The sequence below is a fragment of the Choristoneura fumiferana genome, chromosome 11 (genome assembly GCF_025370935.1).
Source record: "Choristoneura fumiferana chromosome 11, NRCan_CFum_1, whole genome shotgun sequence".
NCBI lineage: Eukaryota > Metazoa > Arthropoda > Insecta > Lepidoptera > Tortricidae > Choristoneura > Choristoneura fumiferana.
Window position 1 is genome coordinate 4,081,961 of NC_133482.1, and position 19,231 is coordinate 4,101,191.

At 37.5% G+C, this 19,231-nt stretch overlaps 1 protein-coding gene across 1 annotated transcript; it reads left to right on the forward strand.

The window, feature by feature from the left end:
- The first annotated feature begins 458 nt into the window (after positions 1 to 458).
- PpD3 (protein phosphatase D3) lies at positions 459 to 17,607 on the forward strand. The gene is made up of 9 exons (XM_074094097.1): positions 459 to 733; positions 858 to 1,099; positions 2,288 to 2,435; positions 3,484 to 3,605; positions 3,922 to 4,192; positions 5,361 to 5,591; positions 7,205 to 7,424; positions 8,229 to 8,310; positions 9,604 to 17,607. Exons 1-9 carry the CDS (start codon positions 640 to 642, stop codon positions 9,664 to 9,666), a joined length of 1,473 nt encoding a protein of 490 aa, XP_073950198.1. The 5' UTR covers positions 459 to 639; the 3' UTR covers positions 9,667 to 17,607.
- Positions 17,608 to 19,231: the final 1,624 nt, after the last annotated feature.

Genomic DNA, 19,231 nt, shown 5'->3' on the forward strand with positions numbered 1-19,231 from the left:
TTTTTGCATTAATCGTGAACCAGTTTCAAAAAAAACGGATCACACATATTACATTTTTTAAGAAATAAAGTTTAACAAAAAAAATATTCACTGAATGCTGCGCATTTTTGTTTTTCTTTGTCCTATGAACGCAGTCATTTATAAAACTGACAGCTCATATTTTTGTTTTGGTGGCAACATTGTAAGCACTAGGGGTGAGGTGAGATGGGCACAAGACAGAAGAATGCTGTTTTACATGTCGATGGATTTTCATCTTTCGGACTGAATAATGGAAATGCTACTGGAGTTATAGAAAAATCTTCCTAATAAAAGCTAATGTCTGTTCTAGTTTACAATGAAGTGAATACTAATTACTTTGTTATCAAATATTTCTTTGATTATTTATGAGTCACGTGCGAAAGCTACCTTGTAAACCTAAGATATCGATATTTTGATATTTTCGTCTCCCTAGCGCAATTATGGCATGGTAGGTACCACTCTTTCGTTCATTCATAAATAAAAAATCATTCATTCAGCAATAATCACTTTTTCTTGAAGTGCGGAAAGCATGTAAATGTATGTGAGAAAATCACATTTTTCATATGATTAAGCGCTAAGTCACTCTCAAAAGCTTTAATTTTATTCTTACGACGTAAAACAATGGCTAGTAACGAGGAAACAACTGGACCCGTGTCCAAGGAGGATATCGAGGCGGCCGAAAAACTGAAAAACGAAGCAAACGAATACTTTAAAAGTAAGTATTAGCGTAATAACCATTCAAGATCATATAATACATTTGAACTTAAATTTTTATGACGTTCCAATATTGATCGTGTCAAGAATAGAATAAAAATTGATCGTCATAACCTCAATTTCAGAGCAAAACTACAATTCGGCAATCGAACTGTATACAAAGGCGATAGAAAAAAATCCTAATCATGCGGTGTATTACGGTAATAGAAGTATATCTAACTTGCGGTTGGAGAACTTTGGTTATGCTTTGGGAGACGCTTCGAAAGCAATCGAGCTGGATCGTGGGTACACAAAGGCTTATTACAGACGAGCGGCAGCTCACATGTCCCTCGGGAAGTACAAACTAGCACTTAAGGACTTTGAATATGTAAGTACAGTAGCCAGTAAGTAGTGTAGTAGTCTTATACAACATAATCAGTTCATAAACGTCATCTTAGAAGGAAAACTGGAAGGGAAGCGAAAAAGAGGGAGGCAGAGGATTGAGTATGCAAAGCAAATAAAGGAGAAGGCATTTGACATGTTGTATAAGGAGGTTAAAGAGCAGCCTTGAGTAGAGAGGTGGGGAGCCATTCATCGGCTACACCAAAATGAGTGTAACTCTTAAATAAGAAGTACAGAAGCCAATTTACTTCACTATACTTGCATAAGGCTGGTACACAGTGATGGACTAGCAGTAGGACAATAGCAGCGTCTCACTCTGTGAGGCACCAAATATCCGCAAGTTCTGTGATCAAATCCTAAACAAAGCTAAAAATATGCTTATTACCTACTTACATCTGGAGGGGGCCTCATTCAGCTTTGCCACCCCAGGCCCCAAACAGGCTTAGTCTGCAACTGCTGGTACCATCACCGGCATTAATATCTGCCACAGTGGAGTGTGCAAAAATATCTGACATGTCCTTCTGACCCTAGAAATAGTGTTGTATCAGATATTTATGCAGGCTTGTTGTAAGTTGTGTACAGTCAGTTATTCACAGACACATACACTAAAAAAGAGAAAAGCATGATTTAATTATATCGGCATAGCAACAGTGCCGGATTAAGACTATTTGATGCCCTAAGCAATCCACACCTATCCTTAAGTAGCCGGAATCAGCCTTTTGTGATTGCAAATTTTTTTGGTGCTGTTTATGGTGACGTGATGCCTTAGGGCAATAGGGATGCTGACAGCATTAAAAAATAATTCTAAAGAAACAACTTCAGTAAAAAAACACTTTATTTTAGCCCTGAAAACCAGATTAATTTTGGATTAACTGCAAAATTAGATTTTTTGTTTCTTTAAAACAAATAAATAGTTATATAGCTATTTCTCTTTCAAACTATGGGAGAGTTGTGTTTGGACAGCTCATAAAAAGTATGTCAGTTGATTGGTGGAGTCAACATCCCTATTGCTTAATTTGCTTATGGGCTAATCCAGCACTGCATAGCAACAATATTGTCAGTCAAAATATTATAATCTCAAACACAATCAGGAAAACCAGACTTCGTTCCTACAACTAAAGTACAATATTATTTTTTCCTTTTTATATTTACAACAAAATATTTACATTTGCAGGTAACCAAAGTGAGACCAAACGACCAAGATGCAAAAATGAAATTCAACGAGTGCAACAAAATTGTCAAGAAGATAGCTTTTGAAAAGGCTATCTCTGTTGATAAGAAAGAAGTGAACATCGCTGACTCCATCAACCTGGAGTCAATGAGTAAGTTCTTAAAAAACATCCACTTCATTAAAAAACTCACTAGTAATGCTTCATTTACCTATCCACTTGACAGTCCAAAGATACCATGGTATCCAAAACCAAAATGCTTCAAACCGTCCATGGATACTTTAGTGTCGTAAAGTTTAACCTTGATTTTGTGAATAAATCATAAATTACATGCTATTTTTTTATAAATAGTATTTGAATGAGTAAACATTAATTTACGTCTCAGTATTTCTTCTTTATTCAAAACCTTGTAGTAAAAAAATTGTGGACACATTGCGCGTTTCGTCCGTCGATAAAAAACCTTGACGGTTTGAGGCATATTGGTCGCGCGCTCCGGACTGTCAAGTGGCTATACTCGCTCCGTCCGCCAAGCTGTTTCCACCAGTGATGCGCTGAGCGAGGATAGGTGTTTCTATTAGTTCATGACAAACACATTCCCCCCAACATATCCTCGCACATCTCTGGTGGAAATGCAGCCTAATGGTCAAGTATAGAGTTGACTTCTGTCTGTGTACCAGTTGAAGGCTCGGTCAGAATATCTGTGTATTATTTATTATCCTATATTGTATAAAGAAAAGCTTGTAGAATCACCTTTGTGTATAGGTTGTAATAAGACTGAAGACCTTATTCATTTTCTTTTGGAATGTGATCAGAATAAGGGCATCAGAGACAGGTATTTGGATGGTATGGGCTTGTTCAATGGAGGTGTAAATGTAATTCTAAGTCAACTGCTTTCAGAAGAAGCGATGCTGATTAACAGGTTGATTAGACAGGCCTTTGCATCCAGAGACGTGGCTTTGGTGCAAGGGAGAGCATAAAATTTGTAGTGTGATAACTGAGGCTGCCCATGAGGCTGACATAGTCACATTTGTAACTAAAGCCTCATTAAAATACTAGATTAAAAAAAAAAAAACAAGAAAAGCTCAAAGGTGTTGTGTCTTTGTGTGGTAATACCAGTTGGCCAACAACTATCCCAGCTTTCTTTTATTTACCTTTACCTGTTATTTTGGTTATTTTTTTTATATTTTTATTTTGTCTTCAGCTATTGAAGATGAATATGAGGGCCCAGGGCTGGAAGATGGTAAAGTGACCCTCAAATTTGTCACCGAACTGATGGAATTTTACAAGCAACAGAAAAAATTACACAAGAAATATGCTTATAAGGTAACAATTGGTTCATTTGAGGTAGATACCTCATTTTTAATATAAGCTTTTTTCACTTTAAACTTATTACACATTTTTTTCGCTTTTGTTATCTGAATTTAGTAAGACGTCCGCTGCTGCCTCTTCATTAACCCCACAATGAATGACAACTCGACACTTGCATTCACGGTTGTTCGCAACTCTCGCAAAAAGTCTTCAATAACGACAAATAACGATCAGAACGGTTCCAATTAAATTATGAACGTAGTCCCACTGAGCTTCAAGAAGCAAGTACTACGAGTCTTATTTTTTTATTATTTCTTAATGTTCTTTCCAGATTCTGATTGATGTCAAAGCATATCTTCAAAAGCAACCCTCACTAGTAGACATCAAAGTAGCAGATGACAAGAAGTTCACAGTCTGCGGAGACATCCACGGACAGTACTATGACTTGATGAACATATTTGCCCTCAATGGATTGCCTTCGGAAACCAACCCATACCTATTCAATGGAGACTTTGTGGATCGAGGGTCTTTCAGTGTGGAGTGCATCTTCACCCTGTTTAGCTTCAAACTATTGTTCCCTAATCACTTTTTCATGTCAAGAGGTAAGTGTTTTTAACCCCCGACGCAAAAAGAGGGGTGTTATAAGTTTGACCGCTATGTGTGTCTGTCTGTGGCACCGTAGCTCTTAAACGGGTGGACCGATTTGAATTTGAAAGCAGGGTTTCTAGCAATGGTTCTTAGACATGTTTCATCAAAATCTATCCAGCCGTTTTTGAGATATTGAACTTTGAAGTGACAAAGTCGAGGGTTATCCAACTTTTTGTTGAGTGATCTATATTTAACTATAATCTCTCTGCGTAAGGTCACAGTCGCCTGCGCAGCATCACCTATTGCTACTTTTACAATCATTAGAAAAGGTGTTTCCGTACAAATTACGAGGGAATCAATACCTATAGGGTACTTCCAGTGGTCATAGAACATGAATTTTGATATCAAGCTGCTTGATGAACCTGTAAATTCGTACTGCATCTTCCGATACTGGACAACTCAAAATAATATTCACTGATTGGTTTTTTGGAGTCTTTTGTATTTTTTTATTTCAACTCCAAATTCGTTACTTTTACGGGTATCCCGTGAAACCATATCGAAAATACTAACTGAGACATGGATGCACAGAAAAACCAGAAAAGAGACCAGCACTGAGAATCAAACCCAGGCCCTCAGCAATCAGTGCTGCGTGCGTGCGTGTGTAGGGGTTATAGCAGTAAACTAACTAAGTAAACTTTTCAGTGTTTTTCTTGTCCCGTAACGCAGCAGACATCAGTAGATAAACTTTGTTAGAAAAATGGTTGCAATTTAAACTATTTAGCAGCTTGTGAGTGATGTCATTGCCTTAAATCTGTAACCCCCGACCTGTTCATGGTGCAGTGAATATCATATCCGTGCGTGCATGTTAAGCACGCAGCACGGATTGCTGAGGAGATTTGTTCTGGTTTTTCTGTGCATCCATGTCTCAGTTTGTATCACTCAAATACCTCTCACGGCTATCCTTAGTCAAATTATCCCTAGTAAAAGTTAGTTGTGCCAGATTTAAGGCAATGACTTCATCGCTCATCTGCTAAGCATGCTAAATAGTATAAATTGCAACCATTTTTCTAACAAAGTGTATCACTGATTTCTCCTGAGTTACAAGACAATAAAAACACTGAAAAGTTGATTCACCCAACAAACAACACATGGATTTAAAAAACAAATCATCTTACCTTCCAGGAAACCACGAGACCCTCGACATGAACCGCATGTATGGCTTCAGAGGAGAGGTCACCTCTAAATACACCGCTCAGATGGCAGATCTCTTCACCGAGGTGTACAACTGGCTTCCGCTAGCGCACTGTATCAACAGCCGAGTGCTAGTCATGCACGGGGGATTGTTCTCGAAGGATGACATCACGCTGGATGACATTAGGAAGGTGGATAGGAACAAGCAACCACCGGAAGATGGTAAGAGACAAAGCTAAAGGGTCATTCTTTTTAACCTACTTCAGAAAAAGAAGGAGATTCATTTATTGAATCAGATGTTAGTTTGCGAAGTTCTATATGAACTCTAAACAATTACTTTGCTCACCCGTGATCTTATAATCATCATCAGAACAACACAACCAATTACTAGCACTTGAGGTATCCCATCTTTGGCCTCTAGGTTGGCAACGCATCTGCAATCCCCCTGGTGTTGCAGGTGTCTATGGGCGGTGATGATCTCTTACCATCAAGAGACCCACTTGCTCGTTTTCCATCCAATTGAATTAAAAAAAAAAACAACCGTTCATCCTGAACTCTGGTTTAGTTCGAAATTGGTCAGCGTATTGTAGTGCGGATAGTTCTTACAGCATGAACACACATTTGCTGCATAGAGTCAGGCATCGTAAGGTCGCGGGTGAGCAAAGTTATTGTTTATTAAATAGTTCATGGACGAGGTTACCAGTTCTGCTGATTTTTTTTTTTATGTTTGCTTCCTCAAGCTCTGTCATTTATGAACCAATTTCCATTTTTTTTTTCTTGGAACGGAAATACTTCCAAGTAGGTCCCATTGTCACCAATTGGTACCATCAGCCAAATATGTGGTCTACCACCCTAAAGTTGATAATCGTTTGCATGTCACAAAACAATAATGCCAATAGACGTGTCTGTCAACTTGAAAGTTTGACTTTAGCGATGACATCTATTTGATAGGAACTTGTTTAAAAATTGATAGACCACTTATTTGGCTGATGGTACCATTTGTAACAATAGGTTATTTTGGAAGACCATAGTTTTCATTTTATATTTCAACTTCTTCAGTCGAATCTGACTGTAAATGTTCACCTTGAAATTACTTCATCCCAAGATCCACACTACTTTTAAATAACATAAAAATTGAATGGGCAAATAAGATTTATCTTATTGCGCTAATTAAATTTAAAAACAGTTCACTGGCACGGCTAACTGAAAAGACGTGACAAGTTTGACTTTAATGTACAAAATGGTCTTTTCATAATATTATTGTATCTACCTACTCAAATATCAAGGTGATCATCAAGGTAGGTATAGAATAGACGGCGCGGAACTAAAACCTTAAATCATATTTGCCTCTCTCTCGTTTGAGACATGTGAGCAAGAGTGCAATATTAAAAATATATTTTTTTTTTTCTCTACTAACCGAAAGTGCAAAATTTTCATTAAAATCGAGCGTCCCTCCCCCTCTAAAATCTAAACTGTTGGGTGGAAACTTTTAAAAAAAATCTGCATGGTAGTAAATATATTAAATTTACAAGGAAAATTATAACGGCTAAGATTGCATGAGAATTATTAGTAGTTTATGAATAAATAGCAGCCTATAAAATATACCTAAAATACGAAATCCTTAGAAAAATATTACATGATTTTTTCGTACAGGGCTACGGAACTCTGTCTTGGGCGTGTCCGACACGCTCTTGGCCGGTTTTTTAAACCTGAAAAATGTCACGATTTTTTTTTCTTTCTTCCTTTCATAGGGTTCTAGCGTATTATGAGAGTCGTAGGTGGCTTAACATTCCCGTAAGTACATCGGTTTAACTAACAAGATTTTCCTCCCCCAGGTATAATGTGCGAGTTGCTCTGGTCGGATCCTCAGCCGATGATGGGCCGAGCGCCGTCGAAACGCGGCGTGGGCTGCCAGTTCGGGCCCGACGTCACCGCCAACTTCCTCCAACGGAACGGACTGGACTACGTCATCCGCAGTCACGAAGTCAAGAACGACGGGTACGAGTTGGCGCACGACGGAAAGTGCATCACCGTGTTCTCCGCACCTAATTACTGGTCAGTTAAAAATAAAACCGGATCATATCTTGAATCGGGTTTAGCTCGTGTTTCGGGTTAATTCGTAGTCCATCCTCTTGGAGTACCTACACGCCGCAGTGGCTGCTGTAAAACGCGCACTGCTCTCCTTCGCAATTTTACCGTAAGCGTTGGTAAATACCAGTATTTTACGGTCATTTATAGATTACTAGCTGACCCGGCAAACCGTCACTACTTTGAAAAAATCTCGTATCTAAAATGGGTGACACTCTTTCCCGGGATGGAAATACCGACACTGTTTTTCGTGTACACGCCCATAGAAGCACCTGCCAGTTTCTATGGGCGTGTACACAAAAAACAGAGCCGGTGTTATCCGGGCCGGGAAAGAGTGTCACCGTCTAAAATCAATATTTCAACAAAATTGAACTTTGACATAATGTTCGTAAAGTTCACTCAGAAAAATTGTCTATTTTGAGGTAAGTACGAGTTTTTTTTAATAAGTGACGAAACGTTTTGCCATAAAAATTATCAAAGAAACTATTGTTAACGGTGTAGAAGCGTGGTCAGATACAAAAAATCATAAAAATATCCTAATCAACTTAAAAAAAAAATGAAAAACATTGTCATTTGGAAGTTCAATCTTTAATTATGCCGTTGACCCGCGTATCATATTTTAATAATTTGGTATGAGTTGGCATTTTTTTAATACGTGGCGTTACTGATTCTGATTTCTAGTGGCATATGTATTCTTTAGTTTTGTTTTGAACTTTATGCAGTACACGTTTACACGTTGAAGAAGCTAATTATTTTTTTCTTTCTTTGCAGTGATACAATGGGTAACCTGGGAGCTTTCATCACAATGAACGGCAAAGACCTTGAACCCAACTTCACCACCTACGAGGCTGTGGTGAGTCATATTATGCAAACAATATTTATTTTAAAACACACAAACATCACGCCTGTATTCCCAAATGGGGTAGGCAGAGCACACGAAACGTTACCGCTTCGGAGCCACTTTTAGCAATTTTGGGTTTTAAGTTTGGCAAAAACGGTACAATAGTGACAGGTTGCTAGCCTGTCGCCTCTTACGATCGATATCCACGGAAGAAATGGAGAGGTGCTATTCTGACCAGACACTACACGGGTTATTTTGATAATCCTACTTATATTATAGGGCACAGACACAACGAAAAATCCGGACGATTAGACTGCACTGTTCGACCGGTACCGTTTGTCGCATCGTGTGTGTGCGAAAACTACAGTTTTGTACGTTTTTTTTTATTAAAACTTTACCGTCGAACGGAACAGTATCAAAATAACAATGGATAAATCGGAATGGATGAATTAGGGTTATAATTAAACCCACAACCCCTATTGCGTCGTCGGTCGCCATTGGAACTGAAATGAAGATCGTTACGATGGACAGTAGCGTGTGTGTGGCATAAGAGTTTACGCCACACACGAGACAGTGCAGTCGAATCGTATGATTAAGTCTATAGGTATGAAATTTTGGCACTTACGGCCTTATCACACTAGCGATTTGCGGGCGAGTTGAAAGCGAAGCGGACACGCAGCGAGTTCGCTGCGAGCGCGTAACGATTTCGCCGCGAACGCGCAACGATACCGCCACGAGCGCGCAACGGTGTCGTTGCGAGCGCGCAGCGAGTTAGCTGCGTATAGCCCCGAAGATACCCTATTATTATTGTACGAGAGTCTACAATATGGCGATTTTGGCGCTATTCGCAGCTAACTCGCTGCGGGCTCGCAGCGACCTCGTTCGGCGCTTGCGGAGATCGTTGCGCGCTCACGGCGAAATCGTTACGCGCTCGCAGTGAACTAGCTGCGCGCTCGCCTCGCTTTCAACTCGCCCGCAAATCGCTAGGCCCTTCATAGAATTTTATGATTCTGCATGGCTAGCATACAAGGGTCGGGTCGGGAGAAAAGGCCTCCCCCGATACTTCCACTGGTCTCTGTCCTCTGCATACAAGGGCCAGTCCTTTAAGAAGTGTCCAGTTTATTCCGCCATCGCCTTCTAGGTCTGCCAGGTCGCCTTTTCGAATTGGTTGTCTACTCGGTGCTTATCTTGGCCCACAACTCGTCCGGCATGCGGCAAACATGGCCAGCCCAGTCCCACTTTGCTTAGACGCCGTTCGACCTACATCAGTGATTTGTATTAAAAATGTAATTTATTTTATTCCAGCCTCATCCGGACGTGAAACCTATGGCTTACGCCAACTCTTTCCTGAGCATGCTCTGCCAATGATTGGCCCCCGGCCGCCGGCGTGCGCGCGGTTAGACTCCTCCATCACATCGCTCGGTGCCAGCACGAGGTAATATTACTGTCGATAAATGCAGTTTTTCTAACCGGTGGACGAACATAACTATAACAGTGGACTTTGAATTCCGCCACCTTCTGATTCCGTCTATTTCCTATCTTGTTCATATTCCTATAAGATCCACAGTGTTAACTCGTGCACATTCTTAAATGATCCACAGTGCTTCGATTAGTGAATTTATAATATTAACCGCCACAAAACAAACGAAGTGACGTGCTCTGAACGCCACAGAAAAACGAGCGACAAATCAACTTGATTTTTAATTCCACTGCAGAAGGATTAATTTCGAGTTGAATGTTGGTCATGTATAGATGACCGTGGCGTGTGAGGCATTCCATTGACTGTCACGACTGGATGACTCGGTGAAGAGGTTAAGGAACTCGTAAGTGACATTGTAGAAGTGTTAGGATTGTGGACCACATACCACTGGACTGTGGTCTATATTGAGATGCGAACTAGTTTGCACTGTGGTCCATATAGGTATTCGGCTGAGATGGAAAGATGACAATTCAATTCAGGTATTGTGTGCTGAGGACCTGGCATTGACCAGTTCAGTCCTAGTTAGTGACGAATCTGTAAGAAATCAAATGCTAGTCTAAGAGCAGTTTAAGATTAGCTGTTCTTCTGACACTGCAGTTTCTATGTGCGTTTTGTTTCACTAACGCAACAATAAAAGAATGGCGTTCAAGAACCGAAAGACGTTGCGTTGGCAGGCCTCCCACTAGGTGACGTCATCGCGCGAGTTGCAGGCAACCGGATGCGAGTGGCGAGTTGTCGTTCATTATGGCGTTCTAAAGCGGTGGCCTTTGTTCAACAGTGAACGTCTGCCGGCTGATTAATAAGGTCAAAAGAATGGGGAGAGTGCTAGAAAAAGTTGCATTTACCGACAGTTGTTATACCGTGCTGGCACCTACAATGTTTATCGTATTTCGTTACATTTGTACCAAAAAGGAAAATACTACCTTATATTGATCTGTGTTCAAACTTAAAGGAAAACCTGAATAATATTTCGCGACTTACAAAACGTAGAAGTTTTTTTAATTATTTTCTAAGTCCGAATTGTTCCATTGAACATCTTAATTTAAGTCTTGGTAAAAACTATTTAGTATAATCGTAGCGTAATAATCGTTTGGGCACGAAAGATCCGTTTCTTAAAACATCAAAATCCTAGAAGATCCATTTTCTACAACATTCAATTCCTAGAATACCCGTTTCGTGAGATATCCAAATCCCAGAAGGCCCGTATCCCATAGCATCCAAATTCTAGTAGACACGTTTCCAGTTCTAATTAAGTACTAGAAGATCCATTCTCATAATATCCAAATGCAATGTTAATGAAATCCATGATGTTATAGGAATGTGGACGTTTTAGTAAATGGATACTTTAGGATAAGGGTAAGGGTATTTAAAAAAAGTAACCTTTTGGCGTTTTGGGAAATTTTTCTCATAGGGAAATGGATGTTTTGGTAAACGGGCGTTTTAAAAAAAAAGTGTACCCTTTCTTTTTTTTTTTATTGTGGAGACATTTTTTTAAACGATCGGAATCGATTGTGCTCTTGATTCTGAGTAGGAAAAACCATATTTTTCCAAAATTTCAAAAAAGGAAAAGGTACACTTTTAAAAAAAAAACGCCAATGAAACGTGCCCACTATTGGAAATTATTACGCTATGGTATGGCTTAAGCACTTGTCCTATTTTTGGGAAATGCTTGATTAGTGCCACAAATCACTTCGCTGTATAAAACACTTGTACAACTTAATTACAATAATACGCTTTAATAGAAACTAATTCCAATGCTGGTATTGCGCTGGTATGAATTGAATACTCTTTTTATTGTGAATTCCGATATGAAATATGTAAGGTGAAATCATGGAGCACTCAAGACAGGAGTTGGCTTTATCTTTGCTGTACAATTTATTTGTCTCGAAAGGATTAGAAAAAACAAGAGGAATTACCATAGGAACCGGTTTGCACCGAAAGCAGTATTGCCAATAATGCACACATGCGCATTCTTACACACTTTGAAATCTTAGTATTCTGAACCGGTAGGATAATTACAACTTTACGACAACTGTATATCGTTGAGTCTATTGCAAAGATATGTAAATGTTAATTGCATGCCATGTGCTGCTACTTAACCCTTAATAAGATACAGGCGATTTAGCGACCACATGCATTGACTTGGAAATTCAACCTTATTGTTTTACTAATAAGTTACAATATCCATTGTAATTATTGAAAATACCACTAGCTTTAAAAATATCCTTTGTCAGGTATGTTATTCGATAGCTGCTTTTGATTCTGTGGCAGTATGCTCCAATAAATGGGGCCTTAATAAGGGTTAAGGTGGAATATCCGAAAGATTATGGACTATTGTTAGTTGTTTCTAAAAAAAAAAAAACATCACTGGATAAAAGTCTTTAATTGTGAAATGAACGAATACATTTACATTCAACACGGCTGAATATATAACACGCTAAGATCGAAGATCTAGGGCGTTAGTTAAATATCTCTCATTTAATGTAAACAAACTTAACTATACCTACTTATCATTACTGACGTGAGACGTCACGTTAAAGATATAGGCGACCCCGTGAGAATAGAATTCTTAAGGCGCCGCTGATACCTTGTCGCTTTACAGCCACGTGACAAACGCCACACATGATTGACGAATGTGTTAACGCGACAAAGCAGAAAGTGATCCGCTACTTTTGACACTACGTAGGATTATGGAATTCCCGCTGCCTACTCCCGTCGTCAATGCTTTAAGTTTGAAATAGTAGATTGTATCATAAGGTTGTAAAATGATGTATAGTTGACCAAGAAATTCCTTTGTCGCCCTAAGTTGCAATGTCATATACAACCAAGCCATACGGCTTTTAACATTAAAGGCTATTGTCACTTATAAGTAAATGTGACAGTCAGCCTCATTGTTTTTGTTCTGGCGTCAGAACTTTCATGAAAAATGGTAAAGTACTTGGTCGACAATACTATGTGTTTCAAATAACATTAGAATTGAAGAGTGAATAGGCTGATACTGACCCAGTGAGCTACTGTTTGGCTTCGTCTGCGCTTAGAGTCTGGCCAGCGAGTCTTGGCAATAGCAATGTAGAGCAATCGTTCTGGCAACCCTAAAAATCAGTCCGCGAAGCAGCAATGTAAATTAAATTAAACTGCGCCAAATTTAAAGCTGTGTCATTCACATTCGCACGAAAAAATAATCAATATCGAACATGCTTAAACTAAAGGACACATAATTACTAATATATATCAGTGTTGACGAAAGTGATAGTGATGATGATGAATCAAATATGAGAAAAATGGAGGCAAATAATGCTTGGACTGGATTGATTATTATTTTGTGTCATGGCGTACCTACATTTATGGGCTCCTGGCCTGAAATAAACGCATATTTAATTTTATTTAATTTGTTGTCTTCGAATTTCTTGAATCAGATTTTGTCTGTAGGGTCATGGGTGTAGGGTCAATGTTTTTAAAATAAAATCCATGCTGTCTGTTTTCTATCATTTTCGTTTCAATTATACAGCATTATACAGACTACGAATTTTTGCACTCATGTGTGTGCCCCCTGTTACGTATATGTGACTGATAGTTGTTTTTACCTGTGGAATGTGTTGCCAATCTATTTTTTTAATCAGCCGCTATTATGCTGCCACATTCGCTAGTCGGACTCTACCTGCCATCTGGTCAGTTTAAAAAGTATAGAATTTCCATTTCCCACTACTTTTGCTACTTATTGATAGACTGCTGTGTTAAGAAAGTAAAAGTTAATATAAATTGTGTCAATTCAAACAAGAACAATCAAATCCGACTATGACAATATTTATATCATTGGAGGAGGCGGAGTAAGACCGGTGGAAAGGTATTTTTCTAATTAGGCAATTTTGTATTATGCATTCAATGGAACGCCATGAAACTTTCATACCTAATACTTTTTTAAAGGTACATTTTTTCAAAGTTTTCACGGTTTCGGTCGTTCCCATTGATGGCTCAAAGATGTTTGAGGAAAAAAGATTAATTAGTAAGCATTAATACATAAAAAACTTTAAGTAATTATTTGTTATATGATGGAGGATACTTAAATGATAAGATGGGTCCACATATTTGTACCAATTTCGAATATTGTTTTTCCGCCGCGTTACACCGAATTATCTTGCACCACCTGTATGGGACCTCGCGGTCCATGGCACACCGAAGTGAAGGTCCTTACTTAGAACACTCTTGTTCGATACGGTACGCCTGATATCTTAAATATGATCTCAATACTCTAAAATAATACAATTGTGGATCTATTATTATAAATGCTACCGCACACATCCTTAGTCGAATAGTAAAATGTTATTAATATAATAATTACTGTAAATCTTTTCCCTCAAACATGTATTTCTACTATAATTAAAATGAAAAGCAATAGTTTAGATAATGCATAAATAATTCTTAATATATATTTCTAAGTCTTATTTTATGAATGCAATGTATACTTGCTCGAAAATAATAGTTTCCCTTGCCATCTCATTGGTTATTGGTGTCATTAAAAATACAAAATCCCTTGGTTTTCTACTGTTTTTTTTTTTGTCTTCTGAAATATGAGCTTACCTATGTTAAAACTTAAACTATATGTTTTTGTACGAATAGGTACTTACCTAGGTGATTTCTTAGACAAGAAAGACTATATAATAAACTAGTAAATTTCTACAAAGAAACTGAACTTAAAATTAAATGAATGAATGAATGGAACTGAATGTTACGTACGAAATTGTGGCCATGTTCAATCATTTTACGTTAAAAATGTGAAAGTTTCCCTATCGTTTTAATCCTACTCCATTTTTGTCGTTCTGCTTGCATTTTTAAGATATTATTAGAGAGCGGATTTGAAGTAGCGATCACAAGTTTAATATGGATATGACGTGCGATTGGTTTGATAGATAAATACATTTATTTATTAGATATCATGTTGCTTATTGGTCTTACAGTTATCCTATTACTTACTTACCGCAATGCAATCTTATAGATAATTAAATTCAATAAATGTTATTCTTGCAACAAACTATACGTAAAGAAAAATATTTTATTCTAATCAAAAGAGTTTTGTACAGCTCTAACACAATAGATCCTATTTATTACGCACCTTTTAGATAAAAATATATAGTCTTATCAATATTTAACTTGTAATCGCTACTTCAAATCCGCTCTCTAGATATTATTGCATTTATTTTAAACTGTCACGATATCTTTCTTACGTATAATTTCTATTTTAGTAACATGAGCCCCTGTAGAACAGAAATGTTACTGTGTTCAATTCATGTTTGTTTTCTATCAATTTAATTTAAAGCCCGTGATATTTCTTGCATTTTTGAAGGTGCATTCCTTTCATACATAAGAATGTATGTCTTACACAAAACGAACAAATAGCGTAACTCTTGCAATAAGTGTTAAGCCGAGTTTATTTCTTGCAAGTCTAAACTCGGCTTTAAGCTTTATAAGTTATGGCTCTCGACAACGAGAGGGCGTTCTTTCATTGATATCTAGCGGAGCGGAGACGGGCGGCATTACTAAAGGTCTCTACCTATTACATCGTATCATAGCATGACCGTAATAATAACAACGTGTCAGGCAAAAATATATTCTTTGTATTGAAAAGTATGACAGTATGCCCACTAGCACGTTGCTTATCCTAACCAACCGTGTCGCCGACATTCCGTTCCTGACACATTCCTATTACGGTCATGACATGGCACGGTGTAGTGGTTAGAGACCTTTATGCGGTATTTGACAACTGCATTTGTCAAGTTCTATATAGGTAGTTATGAAAATATCTCTTTTCCCCGTACGTAACCATCTTACATAACCAAAACTGGTAGAGGCCAAATTATTTTCATTCTTTTGTAATGTGATTGGTCTATTCTACAACCCTGCTCCGCACCGTTTCAATGGGTCTCTATAGTTATTATTAACCTTTTAACCGCCAGATACGTTTTCGTTCGTACGTGCCCGTATCGCCACCTACACCGAAACTATACTAAACTAATTAATTATAAGACCGCGGCGAAATGAGAATTTTTGACAATGGCGGTTAAAGGGTTAAACCGCGATCAGATTAAAAATGAAAGTGACAGTTGCGTTTTTCACGTGTACTATTCACATCACATCAAGGTCTAATATTAATAGACCTAGTTCTGACCAGCATTATGATAATGTCAAATACTTTAACATAAGCAAGCTTGTGAATTGACACTGCCTTTCATTAGTTTTGAACAACTATGATCACAAATATGGATTTATTAGCAGATAATGTCTACTTTTATATGACAGTGCTCAAATAACTGTAGTAGACAACGTGCTAATTATGTTTGTCGAAGTTGAGTTGGCCTAAACCAATCAATCCAAAAGTGACGTCTAAGAGAAGCGAAAACGGTGAATTGTGTTGAGTGATTCAAATGTCAGCCGACAAAATGTAATAGTAATATTTTCAACTAATATGTGCCACTAAAAACAATTGACTCGATAGTTCTCGTACTGTTGACTGAGTTTATGTCAGACGTGTGTCTACAGAAAATGCAACGTTTGTTTATCGATCTGTTCATCCACTTTGTCATGTCAGAATAGACATGCTTATAGTTTAGTGGAACATTATACGGGGATAGTATAAGTGAAAAACTTGAGAAATGCCCTTCTTGCTTGTATTAATGTGTACAACTGATGTGGAACTTTTATTATTTTTACAAGTTTATTTATTAAACTTTTCGTATTGGTAAGGTCAAATTTAACCCACTTTCATTGGTGCGGGTTGACGTAAAATTTGATATAAATATGTAAGTTGGATGTCAATGTAAGTACAAGTAAAAAAAATTGTATATAAATGTTTTTTTTCTCAAAAATTGGTGACGTCAATTTGATTATATAAGCATGTTATTATTATATGCGATATGGGCCTGCCTTGAGTTTTTTACCTGTATCATACTCTCAGTATAAGCCTGGACCTGATACATAATTGTTCTATGTACATTTTATAATGTATTTCTTATTGGTACTAGTAGTGTTAATTTATTTTTTTGTCTGTCATGTATTTTATTGAACACATTTTGTTTTGGTGATTATTTCATGATACCTTGTTTAATTTAACCGGTAATGTTGAACCGAATCATTTCGGCATCAGCGACATTCCTTTCGCACTAATGTATGCGGCTGGGTCACAACTCACAACTATGCTCGACGCCATTAATTGTGCAATCTGTGGTATCAGTGTTGCCACATCATGAACAAATCACCTTCTTCCCGGTACATATCTTTCTTACATAACCAGCACTGGAAAGGGCAAATTATCTACTATTTAAATCAGATTTTAATAAGGTAATTAGTTACTTTTACCGTCAATTTAGGTATCGGAAAATATGGAACTACGACGAGCGAATCGAGGAGTGCTAGGTACAATTGCGACCACAAAACGCGAGCCGAGCGACCGAAGCGAACGCGCCGCGGTAGCGGCCGGCGAATCACCAGGACCTAATTTATTTAGGAAATAATATGGCCTTTACCAGTGCTGGTTATGTACCGTGGTTATGTACAGGGAACAAGGTAACAAATCACATCGGGCTAAAGCAATATTTTTCTTTTAGCCAATTTTTTTAGCTCAAATATTAGGTATCACCAAAACAAAAGATACAATTTGTATTCAATCGTCTTAAATAATGAAATTATGTTAATCTCTATGAACGCATAATAATGTCCGCGACCAAATAGCGATATGGAGAGATGTTATTTTGTCTTGAATTCTGTTGCCGAGCATATCAGACGATGTAGATAGGGTTTGGTGTTGATTTTAATTAATAAATTGTTAAATTTGTAAAGATGTTATTTTATTTTACTGAATAATCCTTTCACATTACAAATAGAATTTACTTAGGGCAGACGTACCGGTTTTGGCCACTTTAAGCCCGTTTTTGGCCAGTTGACATTTGAAGTCATATATAAAAAGTTATAGTATTAAAATAATATGTTCAGTGAGTTTTCAAAAGCTTATACTGAAACGAATAAAGTTTGTAATGATTGATTACTATAAATTTCTTTCAAACGTATATTTAAACAATAAATGGCCACAAACGGTACTTCTGCCCTACATAGAGAAGTCGCTGGGTTTAGCTTGCCTGCATACCAAATTAAATCTAAATCCGTCTAGTTGTTTTTTAGCATGAATCTTACACACACAAGCACATCTGAAATAAAATATCATAGGCTATTTTTTATCCCGATATAGCCACGAGGGTTACATATTTGAATATTGAAATTTAAAATACCTACGGGTAAAATGTCGACTGTATCGAAAATTAAAATAACGTAAGTTTATGCTGTCGAATGGTTACATAACCTACGTCCATATCGAAAATCTAACTATCGAAGCACAGAGTATCAACGTACAGAGTATCGAATATCCCACGTGTGAACTATCACGCGACAGGGTCGACGAAGCTCCGATTCGCAGAGCTCTATTCCGCGCGGCAGTTAAAGTGCTTCGCGCCTTGACGCTTAACTAACCTAACCTAACCTGTAAAATGATGACTAACCATAGATATTTGGTTCGGTTAGGTTAGAACAGTTCTAACCTAACCGAACCAAATATTTATAAATATTATTTTACTGTGACCACAACAACGCACGAGCCGAGCGAGCGAAGCGAGCATGCCGCGGCTTCGGCCGGCGAGTGCTAGAAATGACTATAGATTATGTCGGAGCAATAAATAAAACTAGATTTGTACGTAGTTACCTCTGTCTACGATATTTTAATTTTCAACATTGAAATAATGTTGACATTCATAATTTAGATTATATTGACATTTTGAATCATTCGATATTTTAATCACTCGATATTTCGATCTTAGACATTTTAACTATAGGTATAACAACTTTGGATATTTTGAACATCGACATTTTACCCGTAAATATTTTAATTTTCGATATTTAAATATATATGTAGATAACCTCCCACGAGATACATATTCTTAACCTCTGAAAACCATGAGTTTTAGGCGAAAAAGTTTGTAATGATTGATTACTATTAATTTTTTCAAATGTAAACACAAACGGTACTTCTTACTAAAGAACTGGGTTTAGCTTGCCTGCATTAATTTAATCTAAATATAGATATAGGCTACTTTTTATCCCGATATAGCCACGAGGGTTACATATTTGAATATTGAAATTAAAAATACCTACGGGTAAAATGTCGATGTTCAAAATATCGAAAGTTAAAATGTCGACTGTATCGAAAATTAAAATAACCTACGTTTATGCTGTCGAATGGTTACATAACCTACGCCCATATCGAAAATCTAACTATCGAAGCACAGAGTATCAACGTACAGAGTATCGAATATCCCACGTGTGAACTATCACGTGACAGGGTCGACGAAGCGAAAACTTCGACGTGCTTTTGACTGTACACTTGAATGTCAACATTGACAAATAATAAAGGGC